Raw genomic sequence first — 26374 nt, forward strand, 5'->3', positions numbered from 1 at the left:
CATGTGTAGCTCTCGACTCTCGTATTTAGAAAGAAAATAACGGTGGAAAAGCGGGATAGGAAAAGTTTGCTTCCGCTTTGTAGGCGATCTGCGCATGTCTGGTAGACAGCGACGCTCTTCGAGTTGAGGAGTGTTATTCGTTCGTTCTGGAGTGGGCTACAAACCGATTTCCTGGATAATATTACCAGCTACTACAGATACAAGGATCTGATGGACTTAGAGTATTCAGGTGTCTGACTTTCTCACCATGGAAGGCTTGTGGGTGTTGTGTTTGGTGGCGACATGGCTTAACACTGTTACAGGTGAGAGAGACGGAGATATTATATATACAGCGGTATGTGAGGTTGGGTGATTACCTCGGAATGCTTGTTAACCGCTATGGAGATATATATCAGTGTTGATACACCTGTCAGGGTAAGGGAGAGGGGGAGGCGACATAGATTTTTTTTGGGGGGGATTGATCTTAGTTTGTCTTAAACGAAAACCGATGTCTAAACAAGATGAGGCACTAGAAATGATACGGTAGTTTGGGGGGTTTAAACATTAGTAGCTCGTTTGCCGAAAGCGCATGTTCAATTCCCCGCATGGGTATTATGTTTCAGCTGTGAAATTTCGCTGAAAAGGCGTAAAGTTTAAATACACGTTCGCTATTTCGTTAAGATAGGTTCGTTTTAAAAGTTCAGTCAATGTTTCAACGTTATGAAGAACTGTGGGCATAATGATTCTTGATAAGTTGGGAAAATGTAGTTCAGCATAATAATAGGCTGACCATACAGTTTACGAATACTGTTTTATTTCTTTTATCATATCATTTTATTCGTTGATATTTTTCTTACTGAAGATTTACTATGAGTTAAATTACTGTATACCTCATAGACAGGTTACATTGTAGCATGACGTTTATCTTCTGTACATCACCACAGGAGCAGGGCTGTACTCCCTCCACAGCTCAGCAGAACGCCGGCTGATACGGTTGTACTTGTGTTACTTCTCATTATTTACGAGTTGTACTGAAGTACACTCTGCCTATATTACAAACTGTAATTGGAACAGTGATGATGGTGGAGCCAATTGGTTTAAGTGTTACTTGTTATTATTACGACTTGCAGTACTCGCTACCTATACTACAAACTGAAAGTGGATCGGAAATAGTGGTGGAGCCACGTGGTTTAAGTGTTACTTGTTATTATTACGACTTTTAATACTCGCTACCTATACTACAAATTGAAAGTGGATCGGAAATAGTGGTGGAGCCATGTGGTTTAAGTGTTACTTGTCACTATTACGACTTTTAGTACTCGCTACCTATACTACAAACTGTGATGGTGGTGGAGCCACGTGGTTTAAGTGTTACTTGTTATTATTACGACTTATAATACTCGCTACCTATACTACAAACTGTGAAACTGTGATGGTGGTGGAGCCACGTGATTTAAGTGTTACTTGTTATTATTACGACTTGTAATACTGGCTACCTATACAACAAACTGTAAGTGGATCGGAAATAGTAGTGGAGCCACGTGGTTTAAGTGTTACTTGTTATTATTACGACTTTTAATACTCGCTACATATACTACAAACTGTGAAACTGTGATGGTGGTGGAGCCACGTGGTTTAAGTGTTACTTGTTATTATTACAACTTGTAATACTCGCTACCCATACTACAAACTGTAAGTGGAACAGTGATGGTGGTGGAGCCACGTGGTGTAAGTGTTACTTGTTATTATTACGACTTGTAATACTCGCTACCTATACTACAAACTGTAAGTGGAACAGTGATGGTGGTGGAGGTGGTTTAAGTTACTTGTTATTATTACGACTTATAATACTGTTACCTATCATGTGATTACGTGGTGTAAGTGTTACTTGTTATTATTTGTAATACTCGCTACCTATACTACAAACCATAAGTGGAACAGTGATGGTGGTGGAGCCACGTGGATTTAAGTGTTACTTGTTATTATTACGACTTATAATACTCGCTACCCGTGATTTAAGTGTTACTACGACTTGTAAACTCGCAAAGTGGAACAGTGATGGGTGATGGTGGAACCACGTGGTGTAAGTGTTACTTGTTATTATTACGACTTGTAATACTCGCTACCTATACTACAAACCATAAGTGGAACAGTGATGGTGGTGGAGCCACGTGGTTTAAGTGTTACTTGAAATTATTACGACTTGTAATACTCGCTACCTATACTACAAACCATAAGTGGAACAGTGATGGTGGTGGAGCCACGTGGTTTAAGTGTTACTTGTCACTATTACGACTTGTAATACTCGCTACCTATACTACAAACTGTAAGTGGAACAGTGATGGTGGTGGAGCCACGTGGTTTAAGTGTTACTTGTCACTATTACGACTTGTAATACTCGCTACCTATACTACAAACTGTAAGTGGAACAGTGATGGTGGTGGAGCCACGTGGTTTAAGTGTTACTTGTTATTATTACGACTTATAATACTCGCTACCTATACTTCAAACTGTGATGGTGGTGGAGCCACGTGGTGTAAGTGTTACTTGTTATTATTACGACTTGTAATACTCGCTACATATACTACAAACCATAAGTGGAACAGTGATGGTGGTGGAGCCACGTGATTTAAGTGTTACTTGTTATTATTACGACTTGTAATACTCGCTGCCTATACCACAAACTGTGAAACTGTGATGGTGGTGGAACCACGTGATTTAAGTGTTACTTGTTATTATTACGACTTGTAATACTCGCAACCTATACTACAAACTGTAAGTGGAACAGTGATGGTGGTGGAGCCACGTGGTATAAGTGTTACTTGTTATTGTTACGACTTGTAATACTCGCGGGGCGGTGGGGTAGCCTAGTGGTTAAAGCGTTGGCTCGTCACGCCGAAGACCCGGGTTCGAATCCCCACATGGGTAAAATGTGTGAAGCCCATTTCTGGTGTCCCCTGCCGTGATGTTGCTGGAATATTGCTTAAAGCGGCGTAAAACCAAACTCAGTGAGTGTAATACTCGCTACCTATACTACAAACTGTAAGTGGAACAGTGATGGTGGTGAAGCCACGTAGTGTAAGTGTTACTTGTTATTGTTACGATTTGTAATACTCGCTACCTATACAACAAACTGTAAGTGGAACAGTGATGGTGGTGAAGCCACGTAGTGTAAGTGTTACTTGTTATTGTTACGATTTGTAATACTCGCTACCTTTACTACAAACCATAAGTGGAACAGTGATGGTGGTGGAGCCACGTGGTTTAAGTGTTACTTGTCACTATTACGACTTGTAATACTCGCTACCTATACTACAAACTGTAAGTGGAACAGTGATGGTGGTGGAGCCACGTGGTTTAAGTGTTACTTGTTATTATTACGACTTATAATACTCGCTACCTATACTACAAACTGTGATGGTGGTGGAGCCACGTGGTGTAAGTGTTACTTGTTATTATTACGACTTGTAATACTCGCTACATATACTACAAACCATAAGTGGAACAGTGATGGTGGTGGAGCCACGTGATTTAAGTGTTTCTTGTTATTATTACGACTTGTAATACTCGCTACCTATACTACAAACTGTGAAACTGTGATGGTGGTGGAACCACGTGATTTAAGTGTTACTTGTTATTATTACGACTTGTAATACTCGCAACCTATACTACAAACCATAAGTGGAACAGTGATGGTGGTGGAACCACGTGGTGTAAGTGTTACTTGTTATTATTACGACTTGTAATACTCGCTACCTATACTACAAACCATAAGTGGAACAGTGATGGTGGTGGAGCCACGTGGTTTAAGTGTTACTTGTCACTATTACGACTTGTAATACTCGCTACCTATACTACAAACTGTAAGTGGAACAGTGATGGTGGTGGAGCCACGTGGTTTAAGTGTTACTTGTCACTATTACGACTTGTAATACTCGCTACCTATACTACAAACTGTGATGGTGGTGGAGCCACGTGGTGTAAGTGTTACTTGTTATTATTACGACTTGTAATACTCGCTACATATACTACAAACCATACGTGGAACAGTGATGGTGGTGGAGCCACGTGATTTAAGTGTTACTTGTTATTATTACGACTTGTAATACTCGCTACCTATACTACAAACTGTGTAACTGTGATGGTGGTGGAACCACGTGATTTAAGTGTTACTTGTTATTATTACGACTTGTAATACTCGCAACCTATACTACAAACCATAAGTGGAACAGTGATGGTGGTGGAGCCACGTGGTATAAGTGTTACTTGTTATTGTTACGACTTGTAATACTCGCGGGGCGGTGGGGTAGCCTAGTGGTTAAAGCGTTGGCTCGTCACGCCGAAGACCCGGGTTCGAATCCCCACATGGGTAAAATGTGTGAAGCCCATTTCTGGTGTCCCCTGCCGTGATGTTGCTGGAATATTGCTTAAAGCGGCGTAAAACCAAACTCAGTGAGTGTAATACTCGCTACCTATACTACAAACTGTAAGTGGAACAGTGATGGTGGTGGAGCCACGTAGTGTAAGTGTTACTTGTTATTGTTACGACTTGTAATACTCGCTACCTATACAACAAACTGTAAGTGGAACAGTGATGGTGGTGAAGCCACGTAGTGTAAGTGTTACTTGTTATTGTTACGATTTGTAATACTCGCTACCTTTACTACAAACCATAAGTGGAACAGTGATGGTGGTGGAGCCACGTGGTTTAAGTGTTACTTGTCACTATTACGACTTGTAATACTCGCTACCTATACTACAAACTGTAAGTGGAACAGTGATGGTGGTGGAGCCACGTGGTTTAAGTGTTACTTGTCAGTATTACGACTTGTAATACTCGCTACCTATACTACAAACTGTAAGTGGAACAGTGATGGTGGTGGAGCCACGTGGTCTAAGTGTTAGTTTCACACACCCACCATGTTCGACACCCATGTGGATGAACCGTCCTCACATTGCCAGAATAGCAGGTAAACAATAGAAACATGAACTCACTTCTATATTTGAAACCCTTCCAGTCTGGTTTCTATTTACAGCACGCCACTGTGTATTATTTACCAATTAATGTCACGATATTGACATTTGTTTGTTTATATCTGTAACCTGATTCATATTAGTCAAATACAGAAATAACTGTATGCTGACGAAGGGGCGTGGTACTTGACATGTAGGGGCGTGACCAGTAGGGGCGTGACCGATGGGGGCGTGTGTGAGTCATTCACAACCAAACCGCAGTGCTGCTCTTGGTCGTCCCCGCTGATATCGCCAGCGGTTTCTTATTAAAAGAAACCGTCTTCAATTTCAGTTTTATTCGCGGGAAACTGTACTCCGTTCACGGGGCGCATTAATCACGTGTAAAATAACCTTCTTTAGATATTTTTTTCATTTATGAAAGGGTATATTATAACACTTTTAAGCGGAATTTTGTTTATGTAGGCAGAAATATATACTGACTACATTCAAACCCTTTTTAAACCCATTTGCTGAATGTGATAAACTGTGTAGCTAAACAACTGTGTGCAACGTAACGCACTAAATACTCCCCACCGTGATTTAGCTAAATACTCCCCCACCGTGATATAGCTAAATACTCCCCCACTGTGATATAGCTAAATACTCCCCCACTGTGATATAGCTAAATACTCCCCCACCGTGATTTAGCTAAATACTCCCCCACTGCGATATAGCTAAATACTCTCCCACCGTGATATAGCTAAATACTCCCCCACTGCGATATAGCTAAATACTCCCCCACCGTGATTTAACTAAATTCTCCCCCACCGTGATATAGCTAAATACTCCCCACTGCGATATAGCTTTATAGTGCTACAAGCAGGGTAAATCCATACTCTTTCTACCTATTTCTTGAAATAAATTATGTATGTTATTCTAAGTTGCTAACTAAAATGTTTTACATATACCAACGGCTTATAACAAAGAACCAGTGAATCATGAAGTCTCAACCCATGTCCATCAATTAATGTTATATACTGAACAGCTAGGATGATAACACTATTGACTAGTTATGGCATCCTGAAAATGAACTCGATACGGCAAATACTCCAGAAATGATTCACGCCTTTGCTGGGTAGGCATTATAGGCTTGGTGCAGTTACGCTTGTTTCTGTAGGGAGTGATTTAGCCGCGATAGGAATCCACGCTTGTTTTCCGCTGCATATTTTCCCCCACAACTAGATGATTGGTTTCACAGACCTTGATGCCCTTCCAACTAAAATGTACCAAAATACGTCATTAGTCTAAGCATCTAACAGAGCTAACACGTATCTTAATGCAGATAACAGGGATAGGGTCGCACAGGCGATACCTCACCGATAACAGATTGTTGTATTTGGTGATGCCCGTGATGACTTTAATAGGTGTGGGCGATGTTGCATTAAGGAGCGCCCACGTTGACGTAAGAGGTATGCGGTAGAACCTCTTAAGTCCAAACCGTACGTATTCCGGACCTCCTTATTCCGTGAGCCGAACAATCTGGACGGTCACGGCTTGATGTGTGTATGTACAACTCACTGGGGTTTTTGGACACCTGATGACGTTTTTTAGATGACTATGACTCGTTAGGTTAACGCTCAGTCTCTGAAAAATAAAATGGTGTAAAAAATAAATAATTTCTTTTAAATTGTAAAATAGCCTGAGTGAGATGGGTGATTGAGAACCAGAGGAAATCTAAAGTTGCTTTATTAAGGGCTGCTGGGTTGCAGAAAGGGGTTTACTGAAAGGATAATGTTGTGGTTCAGGGACCGTATGACAGACTAATGTTTCGTCTGTCATGGAGGAAAATGTGGTTAACTGGACGACTTCTTCAGGACTAGTAACCCAAAGTTGTGTCCCTTGGGCACGCCAGAACCCTGTGGACGTGTGTTCGACTCCCAGATCTACCTCCTGGTTATGTCTGTCAGGTTGTCAGCACCATAACGGTTGGTCGCACCATAGTTGTAGTTACATACGTCTTGTATAACCTCCTGCCGGACTACCCAGCAGATTCTCCGTCATGGAACCCAAGTATTGGTCGATGTCGCACAGGGTTACAGGGATTTTCTGTAATCGCGAAACAGCTTCACATTGTTTTAAAACCACGGTCGCATTATTACAGCAAGTTCAGTTAGGGTGGCCAAGTGGTAAATGTGTTTTCCCGTCAAGCCCGGGTTCGAATCCCGACGAGTCAAATGTGTCCTCCACAGAGATTAGTAACTTTTTGCTAAGGCATTAATAATTCATTTGCTCCTACGCTCTGGTATTCACTGTGCAATAGGCGTGCCAAACACCTGTGGTCCTGGGTTCGAATCCCTCTCATGATGATTTTAGGTTTTGTGAGCATTTCATCCTTACTCACTGACTTCACCAAATTGGAAAACGTCCTCCCCCTTCACTCACTTCTCTCTCATAGGCTGTCATTGTTTCTGTGTTTGACATCGGTAAACTAAGGAACATTAATTATGTCAGGTGACACCTATTTGGTTGACCCTTAACCCATCTGCACCCGTGATGATCGGGGTTAGAATATTGATCATCAGTAACCCATGCTTGTCGTAAGAGGCGACTAACGGGATCGGGTGGTCAGGTTTGCTGACTTGGTTGACACATGTCATCAGTTCCCAATTACGCAGATCGATGCTCATGCTGTTGATCACTGGGTTGTCTGGTCCAAACTCAATTATTTAGAGACCGCCGCCATACAGCTGGAATATTGCTGAGTGTGGCGTAAAACTAAACTCACTCACTCACTTAACCTATCTGAACCATGGACTGAACCGGTCCCCCGTCATGACGTTTCTCGAATATTGTGAAAACTATACCCCTCTGACGCCGTTAGCATGAGCCAGCTGACACCTGTTTTACCGCCAAATATCACTTTGTACAACCACTTTGTACAACCACTTTGTAGCAACCGGCTTTGTGACAGTGTTGCCAAGACGTGCACATCGTGCACGAAGACGTGTTTATTAACTTCGTCTGTCGCAGCGTACAGAAATCCATGTGGGATCTGTCAGCTGTAAACATGATTTGTTTCCAAAAAGTCTCTGGCAATGTGCATATGGTTTACATGTGTCTGAGACTTGTGTATGTTAGGTAATTACTAAGGATGGTGGATCTCATGCCGAGCTGTGGTGTGCACATTTCAATTGATAAAGTGTTACCATGGCCACGGTCACATGATGCACAAGAATAGCGATTTTGTTATATCAGGAATGAAACTGTGTATAGACAGGCTCTCAACAATGTCAGCTAACATACTGGGTGAACTTGCATAGCTTGGAGCGTTCCAGACACCAGGAAGTTGAGGGGGGTGCGTGGTAGTGTCATAGCGACGGTTCTTGACAACGCTGGACTTGTAGACATTTAATTCCAAAGGCTAATGATTAAGGTCCCTCTGGCGTACATGTGACTACAATCACATAATTGCCATTATTTAGTACGCGCTTGTCCCAGTTGATAATCTCCATTGAACGAGCTGTGTAATTATGTTTAATTAATTACTGTTGTTGATACCTATGCCTCAGGTGAAGTGACTGTCAGTACAACGGGGCGGTGGGGTAGCCTAGTGGTTAAAGCTTTGGCTCGTCACGCCGAAGACCCGGGTTCGAATCCCCACATGGGCAGAATGTGTGAAGCCCATTTCTGGTGTCCCCCGCCGTGATGTTGCTGGAATATTGCTAAAAGCGGCGTAAAACTAAACTCAGTCAGTCAGTCAGTCAGTCAGTACAACGACAGGTCCAGACTTGAAGGATGTAGAAGTGTCACCTTCACATAGGTTATAGGTGACACCAACACCACAACCACCATAATGCTGGACTGACACGCAGTTAATCTTGTATATAGCTTATTCTGTATTTATCAAACTGTGGTAGCTAAGCCACTGACGTGATGTTGTCACTTGTCACCGCGAGCCGTACACGAACCAAATATGCAACTACAGTGCTGCATGTGTATATTGTGTTGTTCGCGGGGCCTCTTATCTTGGGAGCTGAAACCCTCTTTGCAGAGTTGCGGCCCTTGTGCGTGTCATGATCCTGTGAATGTAAATCGAAGATAGAAATTCGCCTTGATTAATATTCTTGGTTCTTTCACGAAATCGGTAAAAGTTTATGCCACACGCCACAAACGGCCGACACGAATACACCATAGAATCCAGCTGACTTTCCGACTAGCATATGTTATACTCTTGGAAGGATGATCTGTGTACCGGGAGCACCGGTGTTGTTCTCGCTGAATTAACGTATATTATTGGTGCCGAATATACCACTCTTATTACATGCACATTTACCCGTGAAGATCCGTCTTAGAATTGGTCTTCACCAATCCATGATTGTCGTAAGAAGCTCGGATCGGATATGTCATCGTATCCGAAAAGCGTAGGTTGATGCCCATGATGTTGATCACTGGATTGTCTGGTCCAGACAGTCCACCGCCACATAGCTGGAATATTGCAACAAACAAACAAACAAACAAACAAACAAAACAAACATGTAGATTAACATAACGATGTTACCTGAGACATCCATATTAACAGGGGTTCACTTTGTAAGGCTAACACATGTAATAATCTCCATGTCACATTTATATGGGGACCGCCTCCGTGGTGTAGTGGTTAGAGCGTCCGCCCGGAGAGCGGAACGTCGCGGGTTCGATCCCCGATCGCGTCATACCAAAAGACGTTAAAATATGGTACTTGTTGGTCCCTGCCTGGCGCTCGGCATTAATGGGTACAACAAGGACTGGTCGGCTCGGAGTCAGTATAATGTGTCTGTGTGGGGTATTCATGCTTCACTGCGGCATGGTATCTCAATGGGCTAGCACTATAAAACCAGCTTAAGTCTAGGCTAATACAAGCAGCCGCACATACACATACACACGCATGCACGTCGTTATATGAGCGAAATATTCTCAAGCACGACGTAAAACCCAATTTCACCTCACCTCACATTTATATGGCATGACAGATACACATGGAACCCGGCGCGGTATACAAGAGGTACCGTCTTTTAGTCTGACGCGCCCAGGACCGGAACCACTGACTTGTATCCATGTTGATCTGTATTTGAATTACATTGTGCACACGATCTATTCACTGTATACTCCATTTATTCTTATGTCTCCAGAGTTCAACTAATAATCCGATTGCAATTATTAACAGATGTGTAGATTTGTATAAAATCAAGTTTGATAGCTATCATATACATACAGAGACAAAGGGGTAAATTTGTACTTGTTAGGGCGTTTGGGGACTCTAAAATGAGTTCGACACAACCAGGAATTCGACACATCTACTTCGAGACATCAGGGTAAAAATAATGATAAATATAAGGAAATCGACAGGGACCGAGAGATGAGTTCGACACAACCGGGAATTCGTCTCAACATTGGGGTTCGACTGTGCTCTCTTTTTTTGCCTCACTCACTACAACCAATACCCTGAAGTTTGAGACGAGAAGACAAAGTCATAAGGGACGTCTTGTTTTACGGTACAGAGGTGTGTTCCACAATCTACTGAGCGTTGGTTCCAATATAAGTTTCCCTCCGAAAACACCGTTTTTGTCTTTCAGACTACTGGCAAGGGTAATCGTCCATGACATATGTTCCCCAAACCCACTCGCTAACCGGCACACACCGTGTATCGACGCACCCTCTAACCACGGACTCGTAAAGAGATAGGCGATTTGAACTTATTGCTCTCTGTGGTATCTTCAACTTTAAACAGCCGTGCACAGATACGGTTGGTATGTTCGTGTTAAACCTGGGGATAGGGAACAGACAGGTCCTGACTTTTACTTCACCCCAGGACTGAGCATGCTGACAAGATTGTGCACGTTCTGCCGCATCAGTGCCAACATCAACTACTTTGCTTTCAGCGATGTAATACCGTCAGTGCATGCTCGATTACATCCTACCTGGCTAGATGCTGCATGTATTTACAAACAGTTATAGAAGATCAGGGGCGTACGTTTAGAAAATATATATATGTATATTGTTCTGAGGAGAACACTCCTATTATAACCTATTTTGGAGTGAACAACTTGAAATATTCCCCGAACACTACACGACCGCGTTGAAACTGTCAGCTGCACAGCATTCTGCTCTTTCCAAAACACTTATGCTTCACAATTGGCGTCTCAGATGATAGACATGCACGTTGCCTGGCGCTGCATTAGCTATAAATAGATACAGGGAAATACCGAGTTGGCATCTCGACTGCGACCTGTTTCCTGGCGGCTGAATAGTCGGTGAAGGGCGTTACAGCGTGTTTGGTTTCTGAGACAAGATGCACTTATCCCCAGTTGGTTGCAGTCGGCACATTTAGGAAGGGATGCTACTGTAAGCCTAAATGACAAGTGTATTCAGTAATAACATGAAGCGCTGATATCATCTGTTTCTGTTTCATGTCAAATGGTTTGTTTGTTGTTTTACGCCGCACTCAGCAATATCCCAGCTATATGGCGGCGGTCTGTAAATAATGGAGTCTGGACCAGACAATCCAGTGATCAACAAAATGAGCATCGATCTACACAAATGGGAACCGATGTCATGTGTCAACCAAGTCAGCGAGGATGACCACCCGGTCCCATTAGTCGCCTCTTATGATAAGCAAGGGTTACTGAAGACCAAATCTAACCCGGATTCTTCCATGTCAAAAGAAACATCCAATGTAAATGTGATGTAGAATTCATGATCAGGCCACTGTTTGGTGACATGACTGTGACTGGAACCTCAGATGGTGTCTGGTTTGTCTTGTGACATGGTCAATATGTTGCTGTGTCTCACTCTGCGAGCGTTTTGTAAAAAAACGTGTAAACACGATTTCATTTTTGTAATTCCAGCATCCTCGATTACAGGATGTTTTTCTGCATTCTGTTGTGAGATATATCCTGGACCCATTTCCCCACAGCTTCTTTGGGGGTCCAGTTGGATCAGCCCCCTCAATGGTTTCAAGGGACACTCCCAGAGCGAGCTGAGTCACTTGTTGCGTTAGTGTCAGAGATAGCGATAATGACGTCACTTCCGGCACAAAGGTCCCAGAGATTTATCGTGGAATGGAGATAAAATACTCTGGATGCTCGAGGATGCGATTCTCGGTTATATGTCGTAAACAGAAGTTCGTCCTTCACCGCGCCCACCACCAGCACCCCTAAAGCTGTTCTTTCGCTACATAACCCGTGGACACAGTCCTGTCGAGGACAAGGAGGGCAATTATTATGATAATTTTACCTCCTTTTTTTGTACCTACTCTTATATACACAACGAGTTCATATTGCCTCTATGTAAATTATTTGTGACGTGTTTTGGTCGCTGTTGTGCAGAGTTAGATCCGGACGATGTTATGTCAGACTGTGGGTGTGTCTGTGTTGTTGAACAACATTTAGAAGTGGTACACACATATAGCGAGAATGTATGGATGTCACGACGGATCACACTCTCCTACCCAGAGTTCCATGCGGCAAGCCAGCATAGTACCTCTGCCACAGGCTAGACAAATGTGACGATTCGTCACATCTTGCAATGTCCATTCAATATAATGTACAGATTTCTTTTACTCTTTTATTTTTGACGAGTCTACACATCTAACTAAACATCTTTAATAGAATGGTTTAGTTTCACTGAGAAAATATCCAAAAACATGTAACACTATTTCGATTTGCGTAGCGATCCTTTGTTTACATAGGTTGTACGGCTCCACGTGCTGTCATCGTAGCTGATGGAGAGCAAACGATGCAGCCAGTTTGATATCTAAATATGTACTGTCATAGACCTTACTGTCGCAGTTGTGGAAGAATATATATGTAACAATGTAAAACATTATGAAGAGAGCGCCGAAAAGCTTTCGTGAGTCCAGTCTCTTCTTATTATGAATATGCGCGTTTGATTACAAAGAAGAGAAAAGTCCGGTCACGTGATATGCAAATAAGCCTGTGGCAGTGATGTTATGTTAAGTCATCGCTGTGCCGGAGTTTGGACGGATCGGAGTGTATTCTCACTCGTTCATCAGGTGAAATGACGAATGAGTAAGAATATACTCCGGAACGTCGTGTTTTCTCTCGATGTCCATGTTAATCTACATTAAGCGACACCGCTTCGCTGTGAGGAATTGGAAACGGTGGGATACATGTTTCCCCGTTGTGTACAAATGATAACACTCCACTGACCAATAAGATGCAAGTGTTTCGTGTGTAAGTTAAAATATACTTGTATATCTATACACACATTCCATTATCGAGCACCGTGTGACGATACGGCAATAGTGGTGCGATACAAAGTCCACCATACAATTCATCGGCTTTCAACTGTTGTATAGCAATACATACGATTCAATACATTCCACGGTACCTTGAAGTAAAACTCTTCGATAATAACAGAAACCTTTCAAGAACCAATTTGTCCAGATTCCCAAGTATTTTTTAACTCTTTACTATATTTTCTATGCAAATAGCAGAATCTGCACAGTGCCCCAAGCTTATATGTTTCTCCTCTACAACATTCCAATATTGGTGTCTCTAGTTTAAAATTGCATGAATTAGGGTACAGATTTTCGGAGCTCTCTTAGCGCTAAGATAGTTGTAAGGTTATGCTAAGGTATGGCTATCTTAGCGCTAAGAATGTTTCGAAAATCTAGGCCCAGGGTTGTAATTCACCCGCAAAGAGTGAGTGAGTGAGTTACGTTTTACGCCGCTTTTAGCAATATTTGCAATATCACGCCGGGGGACACCAGAAATGGGCTTCACACACTGTACCCTTTTGGGGAATCGAACCAGGGTCTTCTGCGTGACGGGCGAACGCCTTAACCAGCAGGCAACGCCACCACCCCTCCTGCAAATAGGCAGAAGCCATCGAACTTATGAAATAAACGTACTGTACCAGAACACAAATCGTTATACCCCCACATATCTACAGGTGTGCGTTATCTGTATGACTTCAGGACAGCAAGTGATCACGGTGCAGAACATCAGATTGGCTGGAGGGCCCAATGCCAACTCCGGCAGGGTGGAGGTCCTGATCGATGGGACCTGGGGGACCGTCTGTGATGATCAGTGGGATGACCTGGATGCGGCTGTTGTGTGCAAGATGCTTAATTACAGGTACTGAAACACTTTACAGGTGAATCGGCACTCCCTGGTCGCTGAGAGAGAGCGAGAGATTCTCTTAATTTACGAGCACATAATAGACATGGTGTGCCTTTTTTGTCAAAAAGGTTCGTTTTTAGCTCATGATCATGACAACGTCTGTGTCAAATCGTGGATTTGCACATCATTCGTGAATTGTATGTATTTAAATTACTATTTCACTCGCCATATTCTATATTATTGGTGTAAACTATAGATTATGTTACAACAGGAACGGTGGTCAGGCGTTCCCACTGGCCAGGTATGGACAGGGCGTTGGCCCCATCCATCTTGACGACGTCCAATGTGACGGTGACGAGGAGCGGATAGACCGGTGCAGGATGACCACCATCAGCAACTGCCTCCACAGTGAGGACGCCAGTGTCATATGTGACCCCAGTGGACCCGTCGTCGCCTCACCAACACCAGCAACGACGGATCAACCACGGACAGTGGGCCCAGTGCCTGACAACTGTGTACCTGGAAGTGGTGAGTTTCTGCAAATTAGATTCTTTCCATAACTTCAAGTACTGACTCTCTCAAAAACTAAAACACATTTTGACATTTAACATTGCAAGTCGCCTACAAGTACAATAACTATGCAGTTTTCGTGCATGATTTTGAAATCTACTATCTCAAAGAATGTAACATAAATGAGGTTTTAATCAAAATCTGTAAATTGTAAATAGATAGTCTCCTGACTAGCACGAAATATATATTTTTATGCAAAAGGTGCTGATGTAATTCAGACACAAGGGCAAGACTCTACATATCGACCTAAATCATATATGTCTATTTTCAAATATCCCCTAAAGATGATAAGAGGAAGATTCTTTAAAACTTCCATGCGTGTGTGCGTGTGTGTATTTGTGTATGCGTGTATATACCCTATTGCTGCTGTTTCCAGCTACAACCCGGCGGGTAAGACTCGTTGCCGCCGACAATTTGCCGGGACGCGGTATGGTCGAGGTGTTCAACGGTACATACTGGGGCTCCGTCTGTGACGATTTCTTCGACGAGAACGCAGCCAAAATTGTCTGTGGGACCCTATGCTTCAAGTGAGTATAAAAACCGACTGATTATCTGAAACCAGTGGGACAATATCGGCCAAGCATGTTCCTCGACAGCCACTTTTCATCACCGAGAGCCCATTCCCACGGATTGTCAGTCCCAAACGTGATTTAATAAAGTCCTAACTCACATGTGCTGTCCTTAAGCCACAGGAATTCATCGTGCAGAGTTGCGTCCCTTGCACGTAACTTAAAGCTATGATCCATGTTCGAAATTATCTTTGATTATCATTCAAGGTTTTCATACCAGACCCAAAGGCGCACGTTGGTTCACCTGAGTGGAAACCTTAAGGTCAAGGGTCACCACAAATCAAGCTGACACAATGATATGAGTGACATATAAACCCGACTCACTCACTCACTGACAGAAATCATTGATGATTCATGGTATACAAGTAGGGGATCCTGAAATATACATCCCATCATTCATTCACGTATATTTTAATTCCAGCACCACATATGCCCGTGCTGGAGCACCACCGGAAGCAATAGGCCCGCCTCGTTCTGAAATAGTACTGGATGATGTCCGATGTGTCGGAAACGAGGCTCAGATTCAAAACTGCGCAAACAATGGTTGGGGAAATCACAATTGTGCACCCACGGAAATCGCATCGGTCACTTGCGTGAATCTCCGCTTCAGACCTCCCGCTGGTGAGACTCAGAGTAGTGTCCTTATTAAAGAAGTTGTTTAAACTGTGCATCCTCGTACGTTAGCAACCCGTGAAGGTCCGGGATAGAATGAACCTTCAGTAACCCATGCTTGTCGTAAGAGGCGACTAACGGGATCGGGTGGTCAGGCTCGCTGGCTTGGTTGACACATGTCATCGGTCCCCTATTGCGCAGATCGATGCTCATGCTGTTGATCACTGGATTGTCTGGTCCAGACTCGATTATTTACAGACCGCCGCCATATAGCTGGAATATTGCTGAGTGCGGCGTAAAACTAAACGCACCCACTCACTAGTAGGTTAGCGCATGAGAGACTGGTACTGTTATGGATTGGGTAGGTGTTGGGTGGGGTGTGTTTAGGTTGTATAATACCCGTGAAGATTCGGGTTAGAATATTGATATTCAGTAAGCCATGCTTGTCGTACGAGGCGACTGACGGGATCGGGTGGTCAGGTTCGCTGACTTGGTTGACACATGTGTTTAGTTCCCAATTTGCGCAGATCGATGCTCATGCTGCTGATCACTGGATTGTATGGTCCAGACTCGATTTCCAGACCGCCGCCTTATACCTGGAATATTGCTGAGTGCGGCGTAAGACTAAACTCACTCACTCACTCACTTAGGTTGTATAAGATAGCAATGGGTAGCCTAGAGGTTTAAGTGTTGGCTTGTCACGCCAAATACCCGGGTTCTACTTCCAGCAAGAATACTCTAAGTGTGAACCCAGTGTCGTCTCTCATGTCTGGAGTATATTGGAGTGGACGGTGAAGTCAGACTGTTAGTTGTAATGGTATCAGTCTGTTGGTTGTAATGGTATCAGTCTGTTGGTTGTAATGGTATCAGACTGTTGGTTGTAATCGTATCAGATTGTTGGTTGAGCATACTGTTGGTTGTAATGGTATCAGCCTGTTGGTTGTAATGGTATCAGCCTGTTGGTTGTAATGGTATGAGCCTGTTTGTTGAAGTGGTATCGGACTGTTGGTTGTAATAGTATCAGACTGTTGGTTCTAGTGGTATCAGACTGTTGGTTGTAGTGGTATCAGACTGTTGGTTGTAGTTGTATAAGACTGTTGGTTGTAATGGTATCGGCCTGTTGGTTGAAATGGTATCAGACTGTTGGTTGTAGTGGTATCAGACTGTTGGTTGTAGTTGTATCAGACTGTTGGTTGTAATGGTATCAGACTGTTGGTTGTAGTGGTATCAGACTGTTGGTTGTAATAGTATCAAACTGTTGGTTGTAGTGGTATCAGACTGTTGGTTGTAGTGGTATCAGACTGTTGGTTGTAGTTGTATAAGACTGTTGGTTGTAATGGCATCGGCCTGTTGGTTGAAGTGGTATCAGACTGTTGGTTGTAGTTGTATAAGACTGTTGGTTGTAATAGTATCAGACTGTTGGTTGTAGTGGTATCAGACTGTTGGCTGTAGTGGTATCAGACTGTTGGTTGTAATGGTATCAGACTGTTGGTTGTAGTGGTATCAGACTGTTGGTTGTAATAGTATCAAACTGTTGGTTGTAGTGGTATCAGACTGTTGGTTGTAGTGGTATCAGACTGTTGGTTGTAGTGGTATCAGACTGTTGGTTGTAATGGTATCAGACTGTTGGTTGAAGTGGTATCAGACTGTTGGTTGTAGTGGTATCAGACTGTTGGTTGTAGTTGTATAAGACTGTTGGTTGTAATGGTATCAGACTGTTGGTTGTAGTGGTATCAGACTGTTGGCTGTAGTGGTATCAGACTGTTGGTTGTAATGGTATAAGACTGTTGGTTGTAGTGGTATCAGACTGTTGGTTGTAATGGTATCAGACTGTTGGTTGTAGTGGTATCAGACTGTTGGTTGTAGTGGTATCAGACTGTTGGTTGTAGTGGTATCAGACTGTTGGTTGTAGTGGTATCAGACTGTTGGTTGTAATGGTATCAGACTGTTTTGTAGTGGTATCAGACTGTTGGTTGTAATGGTATCAGACTGTTGGTTGTACTGGTATCAGACTGTTGGTTGTAATGGTATCAGACTGTTTGCATCAGACTGTTGGTTGTAATGGTATCAGACTGTTGGTTGTAATGGTATCAGACTGTTGGTTGTGTTGGTTGACTGTTGGTTGTAATATCAGACTGTTGGTTGTTGGTATCAGACCGTTGGTTGTAGTGGTATCAGACCGTTGGCTGTAGTGGTATCAGACTGTTGGTTGTAGTGGTATCAGACTGTTGGTTGTAATGGTATCAGACTGTTGGTTGTAATGGTATCAGACCTGTTGGTTGTACTGGTATCAGACTGTTGGTTGTAGTGTATCAGACTGTTGGTTGTAAGTGGTATCAGACTGTTGGTTGTAGATGGTATCAGACTGTTGGTTGTAATGGTATCAGACTGTTGGTTGAAGTGGTATCAGACTGTTGGTTGCGGTATCAGACTGTTGGTTGTAATGGTATCAGACTGTTGGTTGTAATGGTATCAGACTGGTTGTTGGTTGTGGTTGTAGTGGTATCAGACTGTTGGTTGTAATGGTATCAGACTGTTGGTTGTAGTGGTATCAGACTGTTTTGGTGGTATCAGATGGTAGTGGTATCAGACTGTTGGTTGTAATGGTATCAGACTGTTGGTTGTAATGGTATCAGACTGTTGGTTGTAATGGTATCAGACTGTTGGTTGTAGTGGTATCAGACTGTTGGTTGTAGTGGTATCAGACTGTTGGTTGTAATAGTATCAGACTGTTGGTTGTAGTGGTATCAGACTGTTGGTTGTAGTGGTATCAGACTGTTGGTTGTAGTGGTATCAGACTGTTGGTTGTAGTTGTATCAGACTGTTGGTTGTAATGGTATCAGACTGTTGGTTGAAGTGGTATCAGACTTTTGGTTGTAATGGTATCAGACTGTTGGTTGTACTGGAATCAGACTGTTGGTTGAAGTGATATCAGACTGTTGGTTGTAGATGCATCAGACTGTTGGGTTGTACTGGTGTAGTGGTATCAGACTGTTGGTTGTAGTGGTATCAGACTGTTGGTTGTAGTGGTATCAGACTGTTGGTTGAAGTGATATCAGACTGTTGGTTGTAGATGCATCAGACTGTTGGTTGTACTGGTATCAGAGTGTTGGTTGAAGTGGTATCAGACTGTTGGTTGTAATGGTATCAGACTGTTGTAATGGTATCAGACTGTTGGTTGTAGTGGTATCAGACTGTTGGTTGTAATGGTATCAGACTGTTGGTTGTAATGGTATCAGACTGTTGGTTGTAATGGTATCAGAGCCTGTTGGTTGTAATGGTATCAGACTGTTGGTTGTAATGGTATCAGACTGTTGGTTGTACTGGTATCAGACTGTTGGTTGTAGTGGTATCAGACTGTTGGTTGTAATGGTATCAGACTGTTGGTTGTAGTGGTATCAGACTGTTGGTTGTAGTGGTATCAGACTGTTGGTTGTAGTGGTATCAGACTGTTGGTTGTACTGGTATCAGACTGTTGGTTGTAATGGTATCAGACTGTTGGTTGTAATGGTATCAGAATATTGGTTGTAGTGATATCAGACTATTGGTTATAAGAGACCGGGAGTTTCACTGCTGTCACCAACTCCGCAGTTATACCGCGGCATTACACATGCCCCATGTGGCTCACTGCTGTTGTTCTTCAACACATGGTCCCTGTTTCCCAGTTAACGCAAGGCCATGGCTAAAGTGGAGGCTTTTACGCTGGCACCATTTGACATGATGCAGAATACAAGCATTGTTCTTTCCGGGATAAGTACATGGTTTATTTAAAGGACAGACGATGGAAGGCTGACTGTGTGTGTGTGTGTGTGTGTGTGTGTGTGTGTGTGTGTGTGTGTGTGTGTGTGTGTGTGTGTGTGTGTGTGTGTGTGTGTGTGTGTGTGTGTGTGTGTGTGTGTGTGTGTGTGTGTGTGTGTGTGTGTGTGTGTGTGTGTGTGTGTGTGTGTGTTGTTTTTTAACGTCTCACCCCACACTCAAGACATAAATCATGGGTTTACCTGATCCAGATTGATTATTTACTGATACTATGGTTGCGTGTGTCATTAAACTAGCAAAGCGATATTGTGATAATAATTCGTAAACTTCACCAAGCTTATATAGACCGCCATCACCGGGCATTGCTGACGTTGGTTAAACTTGCGTTTACACAAACTTACTGTTTCTGACAATATCGAGAAAATGTTGATCCGTTATATCAGTCGCTTTTCAGCAATCTGAGAAGGGATAAATATTGGATGGTGTAAGTTTGGGTGTTTACTACAAATAATTGATGTTATAAAACGTATGAAATGTCCGATTTGCCAGCAATCAAAGCAGGGTTTTGCGAGCCAGTCAGAGTGAAGGAGAAGACACATCCAGCTCGCAGAGCTGCGTTAAGTAGTGTTGTAAGAGTCGTGTCCCTTTGTGTTCAGATCCGGTGCCGGTGCTGGATTGTCGGGATGGGTACCTGATTGCCGCCTTCAGCAGTATCCTGGACCCCAACCTGGAGGAGAAACATCTGACCATCCTTAACAGCACCTGTGTCCCTCTCAGGTCACATGACAACAGCACCGTCGTCATCAGAATCCCCTTCGCTGGCTGTGGGACCAATGTCACGGTGAGTGTACGAAATATACGTGACAGTCTGTGACACCGACGTCACGGTGAGAGTACGGAATATACGTCACAGGCAGTGAGACCGACGTCACGGTGAGAGTACGGAATATACGTCACAGGCAGTGAGATCGACGTCACGGTGAGAGTACGGAATATACGTCACAGGCAGTGAGACCGACGTCACGGTGAGAGTACGGAATATACGTCACAGTCTCGGAGACCGATATCACGAAGAGTGTACGAAATATAAGTAACAGTAAGTCCACATACAGGTATTCCTTTAGTTCCATCAGTTTCTGTTATTACTCCTCTGACTTGCTTAACGTCGTCTGTTACAGTACAACGCCACCCACATTTTCTACAACAACGTCATCAAGTACGACTACACCGTTCTTGAAGGCCAAATCAGCAGGGTCAACACCTTCCTTGTCAGGGTTACATGCCAGATGCCACGTGAGGCTGCGGTCACGCGACCTCTTGACCCTCAGACGCAGGTGGTCACTCAGAAATCAACTGGACAGTTCATTGTGACCATGTCGTTCTACAGGAACAACACCTTTTCCAACCCCGATCCCCAAGTTCCCCTACGACTGCCGCTGGGGGAGTGGATCAACGTGGGCCTGCAGCTGGAGAACGTGCACGACCGGCTCAAGTTGATTGTACCCGACTGTGTGGCCACCCCGAATAATGATATCAACAACCCTATTAGATACCCGCTGTTCAGAAACAGGTGCGCCCCGATCGTCAGTTGAAGATCGATCATCAAAACACTGGGTTTAAAATATTTTGATATTCATGTCGGGATGAACTGGAATTGTTAAAAAATGTAATCAATTCTTCAAAGTTATAAAATATGTTGGTGTTTTTCAAGCTATATACATTGATTGAAGGCGATGATGGATTTTCTCAAATTTGTAATGTTTTTTCAATATCGCTCAAATTGTCTGGTGTTTATTCAATTGTTTACAGGCCGCTGTCATGCAGCTGGACTACTGTGTTAAACAAACAAACAAACATTAAAAAACGTGTTTAATTTCAGCTGTCGAGACGAACCAACACTGGCTTTCTTTAACCTGAATCAGACGCGTTTTGGCTACCGGTACCAGCCGTTCGCGTTTGTTGGATACGAGGAGGTGTTTCTGCACTGTGGTGCGTTCGTGTGCGTCCTTGATGACCTGTCGGCCGAATGCGACCGCAGCTGCAACAACGCCAAGGGTAACACCACGACTGGCCGCAGGAAGCGTGATGCAATGCCCAGGGAGAAAATCTACATTCACAGTGGCCCAATGATCGTGTACAAGTTAGAAAACTCCATGACTGTACTGGAGAGGATTGGAGAACGTGAGTATTTCGCAGTCAGGACGGACTGACTGAGTTTGGTTTTACGCCGCTTTTAGCAATATTCCAGCAACATCACGGCGGGGAACACCAGAAATGGGCTTCACACATTGTAGCCTTGTGGGGATTCGAACCCGGGTCTTCGGCGTGACGAGCCAACGCTTTAACCACTAGGCTACCCAACCGCCCCTCGCAGTCAGGAGCGAAACTAGGATATATTTAATTGTAAGCAACACAATATTATTGTTCAGAAATTATAAAAAGATTACATACTCTTGAACGCTATTTCCTGCATTTTTTTACGGTCATGTTAGATTTTTTCTGTAACAAATATTTGCAATTTATTCCTCATAATATTTTTATTAGCATAGTATATAAATTTTGTATTTTAAATGGACGTGTGTCACAAACACATGTGCAACTTTAATATTTGGAATATTGCGAAAAGCGACGTTAAACTATACCCACTCACTACATTGTTGACATGCTATATATTCCTGAATTCACTCAATGTACAACTGGTGTTTCAGCTCAAACAGTGTCCAGAACGTTCACATTCCCTATGTCGACATCACCTCCACCACCATCGCCTACGTCGACACCTTCCCCGCACGTTCAGGGCCGCGTTGGGACGTCGGTCAAGGTCATCCACCACGAAACAACGACGATGAAAATTGACGACTTTGGCGGTAGTGGTGACGTTCCTGATCAAGCATCAAAGTCAACAAAAGTCCTGGAAGACGTCACAACTACAACAAAAGCTACAACTACAGCTGATGCTACGACAACGCCTGCTGCTGAGACCACAAGACGTAATATCGATACTACAACAAAGGAATATGTTACAACAAAAGACTACGAAACAACATCGCGTCTTAATGACGCAACAACACTGCGTCAAGATGGCGCTGAAACAAAGACCGAACGACAAACGAGCACGGAGACGACACCTTCAATGGTGGATGCTTCCAATGGTGTCGGGTTCCTCGTGGAAAGGGGAGTTAACTCTGACAACCCTCAAACGGCACAACAACAAGCCAACGCACTACAGGGCTACGTTCCATCCTTTATATCAGCCAGTGTAAGAAGTGACGTCAGTTTAATTTCAATATTCCTTTGTTTATCTGCATCTATAGCTCTCAGAGTCTGTTCATGAAGTCCATACATTAAACACATACACACCACTCGTTTCCATGACCACAAATTTGCTCATGTATTTTCTTATATGATTTTTTAAAAGTTGTAATAACAGATACATGTCAGTGACAGTGCTTGTTGTGCTCAAAATTGAATTTGTGTTGCCTTCGTGTAGGCCCGCGAGTAAACGAACTTCCCAAGTGTGTGATATGTTGAAGCGGCCGTACAAGTATAGTGTCCCTGTTTTACCGATGTTCTTCAGATATAAGCCGGACGTATGCACAATTTATTTAATGTATTGCTGTGCAGAGTTCATTATGGGTGTCAAATACCTATGTTCGTTGGAAGCGATCCCTAATTCGCCTTTTATGACCTTCCTACCAAATGAAGCTGACACACCGTGATATAATTAAAATAGTGTTAAAGTGGCCTTAAACCAAACCCATTTACACACTCACGGACAATAACGTACCTCTGCGCAGACTGGGCCCCACTTTGGGGTTTTACGGTAGTTTGATTTTGTGACCCGTCCATTAACGTATGACATGTTGCACAGAGGGATTATCAATCGACTTTCTGTACGGATTTAATACCTACGTGAAATACAGATGATAGTTTTGTGTTGGCCAGAAACAAACACGTCCACTGCAGCCTGGCTCACAAACAACGGGGCTGTCATAATGAATTCTGAAACATACTAGTATATATGTTTGATTCACGTCAAGTGTCTTAATGCTCTGACTATTTATGGAGACTATGTTGATTTTGTAACTACTGTATATATATATACACAACATCCTCACGCATACCCCCAGATTTGCCTTGTTCTCATAACATCCCGTAGCCATATAACTGGAGTAGAAGTATCAAAGCCATGTTGCTGTCTTGCTCCTGGAACCCCGTTTATCCAGACAGCCTCTGTTGAACTCAACCAGGAGCAGCAGTATCAAAGCCCTGTTGCTGTCCTGGAGCCCCGTTTATCCAGACAGCCTCTGTTGAACACAACCAGGAGCAGCAGTATCAAAGACCGTTGCTGTCCTGGAGCCCAGTTTATCCAGACAGCCTCTGTTGAACTCAACCAGGAGCAGCAGTATCAAAGCCATGTTGCTGTACTGCTCTGGAACCCCGTTTATCCGGACAGTCTCTGTTGAACTCAACCAGGTCATGTTTCGAATCAGTGGTTTTTGTTCACCTACGTAATAAGGTTTTCGAATAAAATTGCCCTGAATTATGTGTTTCCGGATTCACGGGGTTTCACTGTATAGATATTCTATATGTGAAAGGGTTCGTCATTCCGTCCAAATTGTCAACTGACGGCCAGTATCAAAATACTTGACAAGATTAACTTATATTTATTCCATATTTTTCAATTATATCATTTACAGCTGTCTGTACCTGTTAGTACACCAGCACTACTATATCAGATGTCTCTGTGCTGCTGTTGTCGACTTTACCAATATCATTATTAATCATACTTGATATAGGCAAAATGCCGGAATTATTTTTTCAAGGATTGATTTTCAAGTCAAAGTTTATATAACTACGGTGAATTACGTCATGTGTGTAGCAGGACGTAGTCCTGAGGTCTGTTAAACATAGAGATGTAGTCGGGATGTCGCGAATGACCTCCGTAAGCCGTCTTCGTTGCTGTGATTGATTTGTACAATTTGATTAGCGTGCCAGGAAATGTGTTTTTAAGTACTCGGTTTACGGAAATCATATTTTAAGTGGTTTTCTTCACGAAAATTCAGCTAACGTACTAAAGCAACTGTTTTCATTTTTTTAAGATTTCACATCCTGATTTTTAATTGTTTCTTTTATTGTTTTAGAATAGAATTCCGTAAACCCAGTAATGTAATAAAGTAGTCCCTGATCGTGGCATTATAGTTGTATTCCCTGTAACAAGCCTCAACAAGTCAATGCTTGGTTCGTTTTGTCTAACTAGTAGTTTGTTTGTCGTTAATTTAACGACCCGTTGAATTTGCTACACTTCTCGAACCTTTTCCCCTTTGGTCATCTACGAACAAATGGCGTGTTATTATCACCGTGATATGTTTATGATGGTCACCACATCTACATGAGCAGCGAATTATGTGACGTAGGAATTTGCGTAGTACTACGCATTTCAGGAAGTACTGCAACATAGAATTGTGGGATGTGGCAACTATCGTGCTAGCCTCTAACCCAGTGGTTATCCAGCGGTCCTGCTACTGATATTTAACAACGGTAAACTAACGAGTCGTTAAGGGTCTAACGGGTGTTTAAACTTGTCAATAGACTTGGTTCTTAGGGTGTAGTAAGGATGAGATTTTTATGCAGTTATATTGGCGTTTGTCATAGGAAATACGACTTGTTGCCATGACAGCATTGCGCTTTGTATATTTAAGCATACTGTGATACGTTTTTGGGTGTTTTTTTATATGTGCCTTTGGTCAAGTGATTATTTTTATTGTATTTTTATCTTGATTTGGTAGTACGATAAACATGTAGTTTTGGTTTGGAAGTAGTCGTTAGCTAACAATACAATGATTCTTCATGTTAAGCAGTAATTCAGTAAGTATTATATACCTATTGTATAAGTGTTCTGTAACTATTGTATAAGTTTGACTTTATCCAGGGACTGACCATTAAATGTAATATTTGGTGCGTGCATTATTCTTTCACAGATTTTTGCCTCAGAAAATACAGGTAAACAAAACGATTGTCAAATGTTTTACAGAAACTTGTTTAGCTCTCCTTTTAAGAATGACAGAAGCGTCGGTCACCCAGCTCTCAGAATATAACATGGTCGATCCCTGGTGTGTTTCAGTAGTAAACATACATCTCAGGTTTTAATGGTCATTTTGTAGCATATTGACTTACAAATTTTAAACTAAAGATTATTGTTTGTAAATATCTGTAATTGAATCTGTCAGTATAATGTTATTTAAATGTATACTTACAAATGTTGAATAAACCGTTTACACATAGATTCATGATTTTCTGTTTGTGTAATATTCTCACGAACCGACATGCATATGTTCTTGGGCCTACCATCGTGTATGTACATAAGATGCCAGGCCTGTCATCAGTACATGTACATATCAGCAGCCTGGTTGTGGAGACTGTTACTGGGTTAACCATACCTGGTTGTGGAGTCACTGTTACTGGGGTAACCAAGCCTGGTTGTGGAGACACTGTTACTGGTGATAACCAAGCCTGGTTGTGGAGACACTGTTACTGTGATAACCAAGCCTGGTTGTGGAGACACTGTTACTGGGGTAACCAAGCCTGGTTGGAACCACCAAGCCTGGTTGTGGAGACACTGTTACTGGGGTAACCAAGCCTGGTTGTGGAGACACTGTTACTGGGGTAACCAAGCCTGGTTGTGGAGACACTGTTACTGGGGTAACCAAGCCTGGTTGTGGAGACACTGTTACTGGGGTAACCAAGCCTGGTTGTGGAGACACTGTTACTGGTGTAAGCCTGGTTGTGGAGAACTGCCTGGTTGTGTGGAGA

General features: G+C 42.9%; 1 protein-coding gene across 1 annotated transcript; it reads left to right on the forward strand.

Moving 5' to 3' along the window:
- The first annotated feature begins 10 nt into the window (after positions 1–10).
- LOC124267425 (deleted in malignant brain tumors 1 protein-like) lies at positions 11–25847 on the forward strand. Its single transcript, XM_046702342.1, has 9 exons — positions 11–302; positions 13910–14069; positions 14326–14582; positions 15001–15151; positions 15615–15814; positions 20218–20402; positions 20740–21131; positions 21441–21742; positions 22270–25847. The coding sequence occupies exons 1-9, from the start codon at positions 248–250 to the stop codon at positions 22893–22895; spliced, it is 2328 nt and encodes a 775-aa protein (XP_046558298.1). The 5' UTR covers positions 11–247; the 3' UTR covers positions 22896–25847.
- Positions 25848–26374: the final 527 nt, after the last annotated feature.

Source organism: Haliotis rubra, unplaced genomic scaffold (genome assembly GCF_003918875.1).
Source record: "Haliotis rubra isolate DU_JTF1 unplaced genomic scaffold, ASM391887v1 Scf131, whole genome shotgun sequence".
NCBI classification, from domain to species: Eukaryota; Metazoa; Mollusca; class Gastropoda; order Lepetellida; family Haliotidae; genus Haliotis; species Haliotis rubra.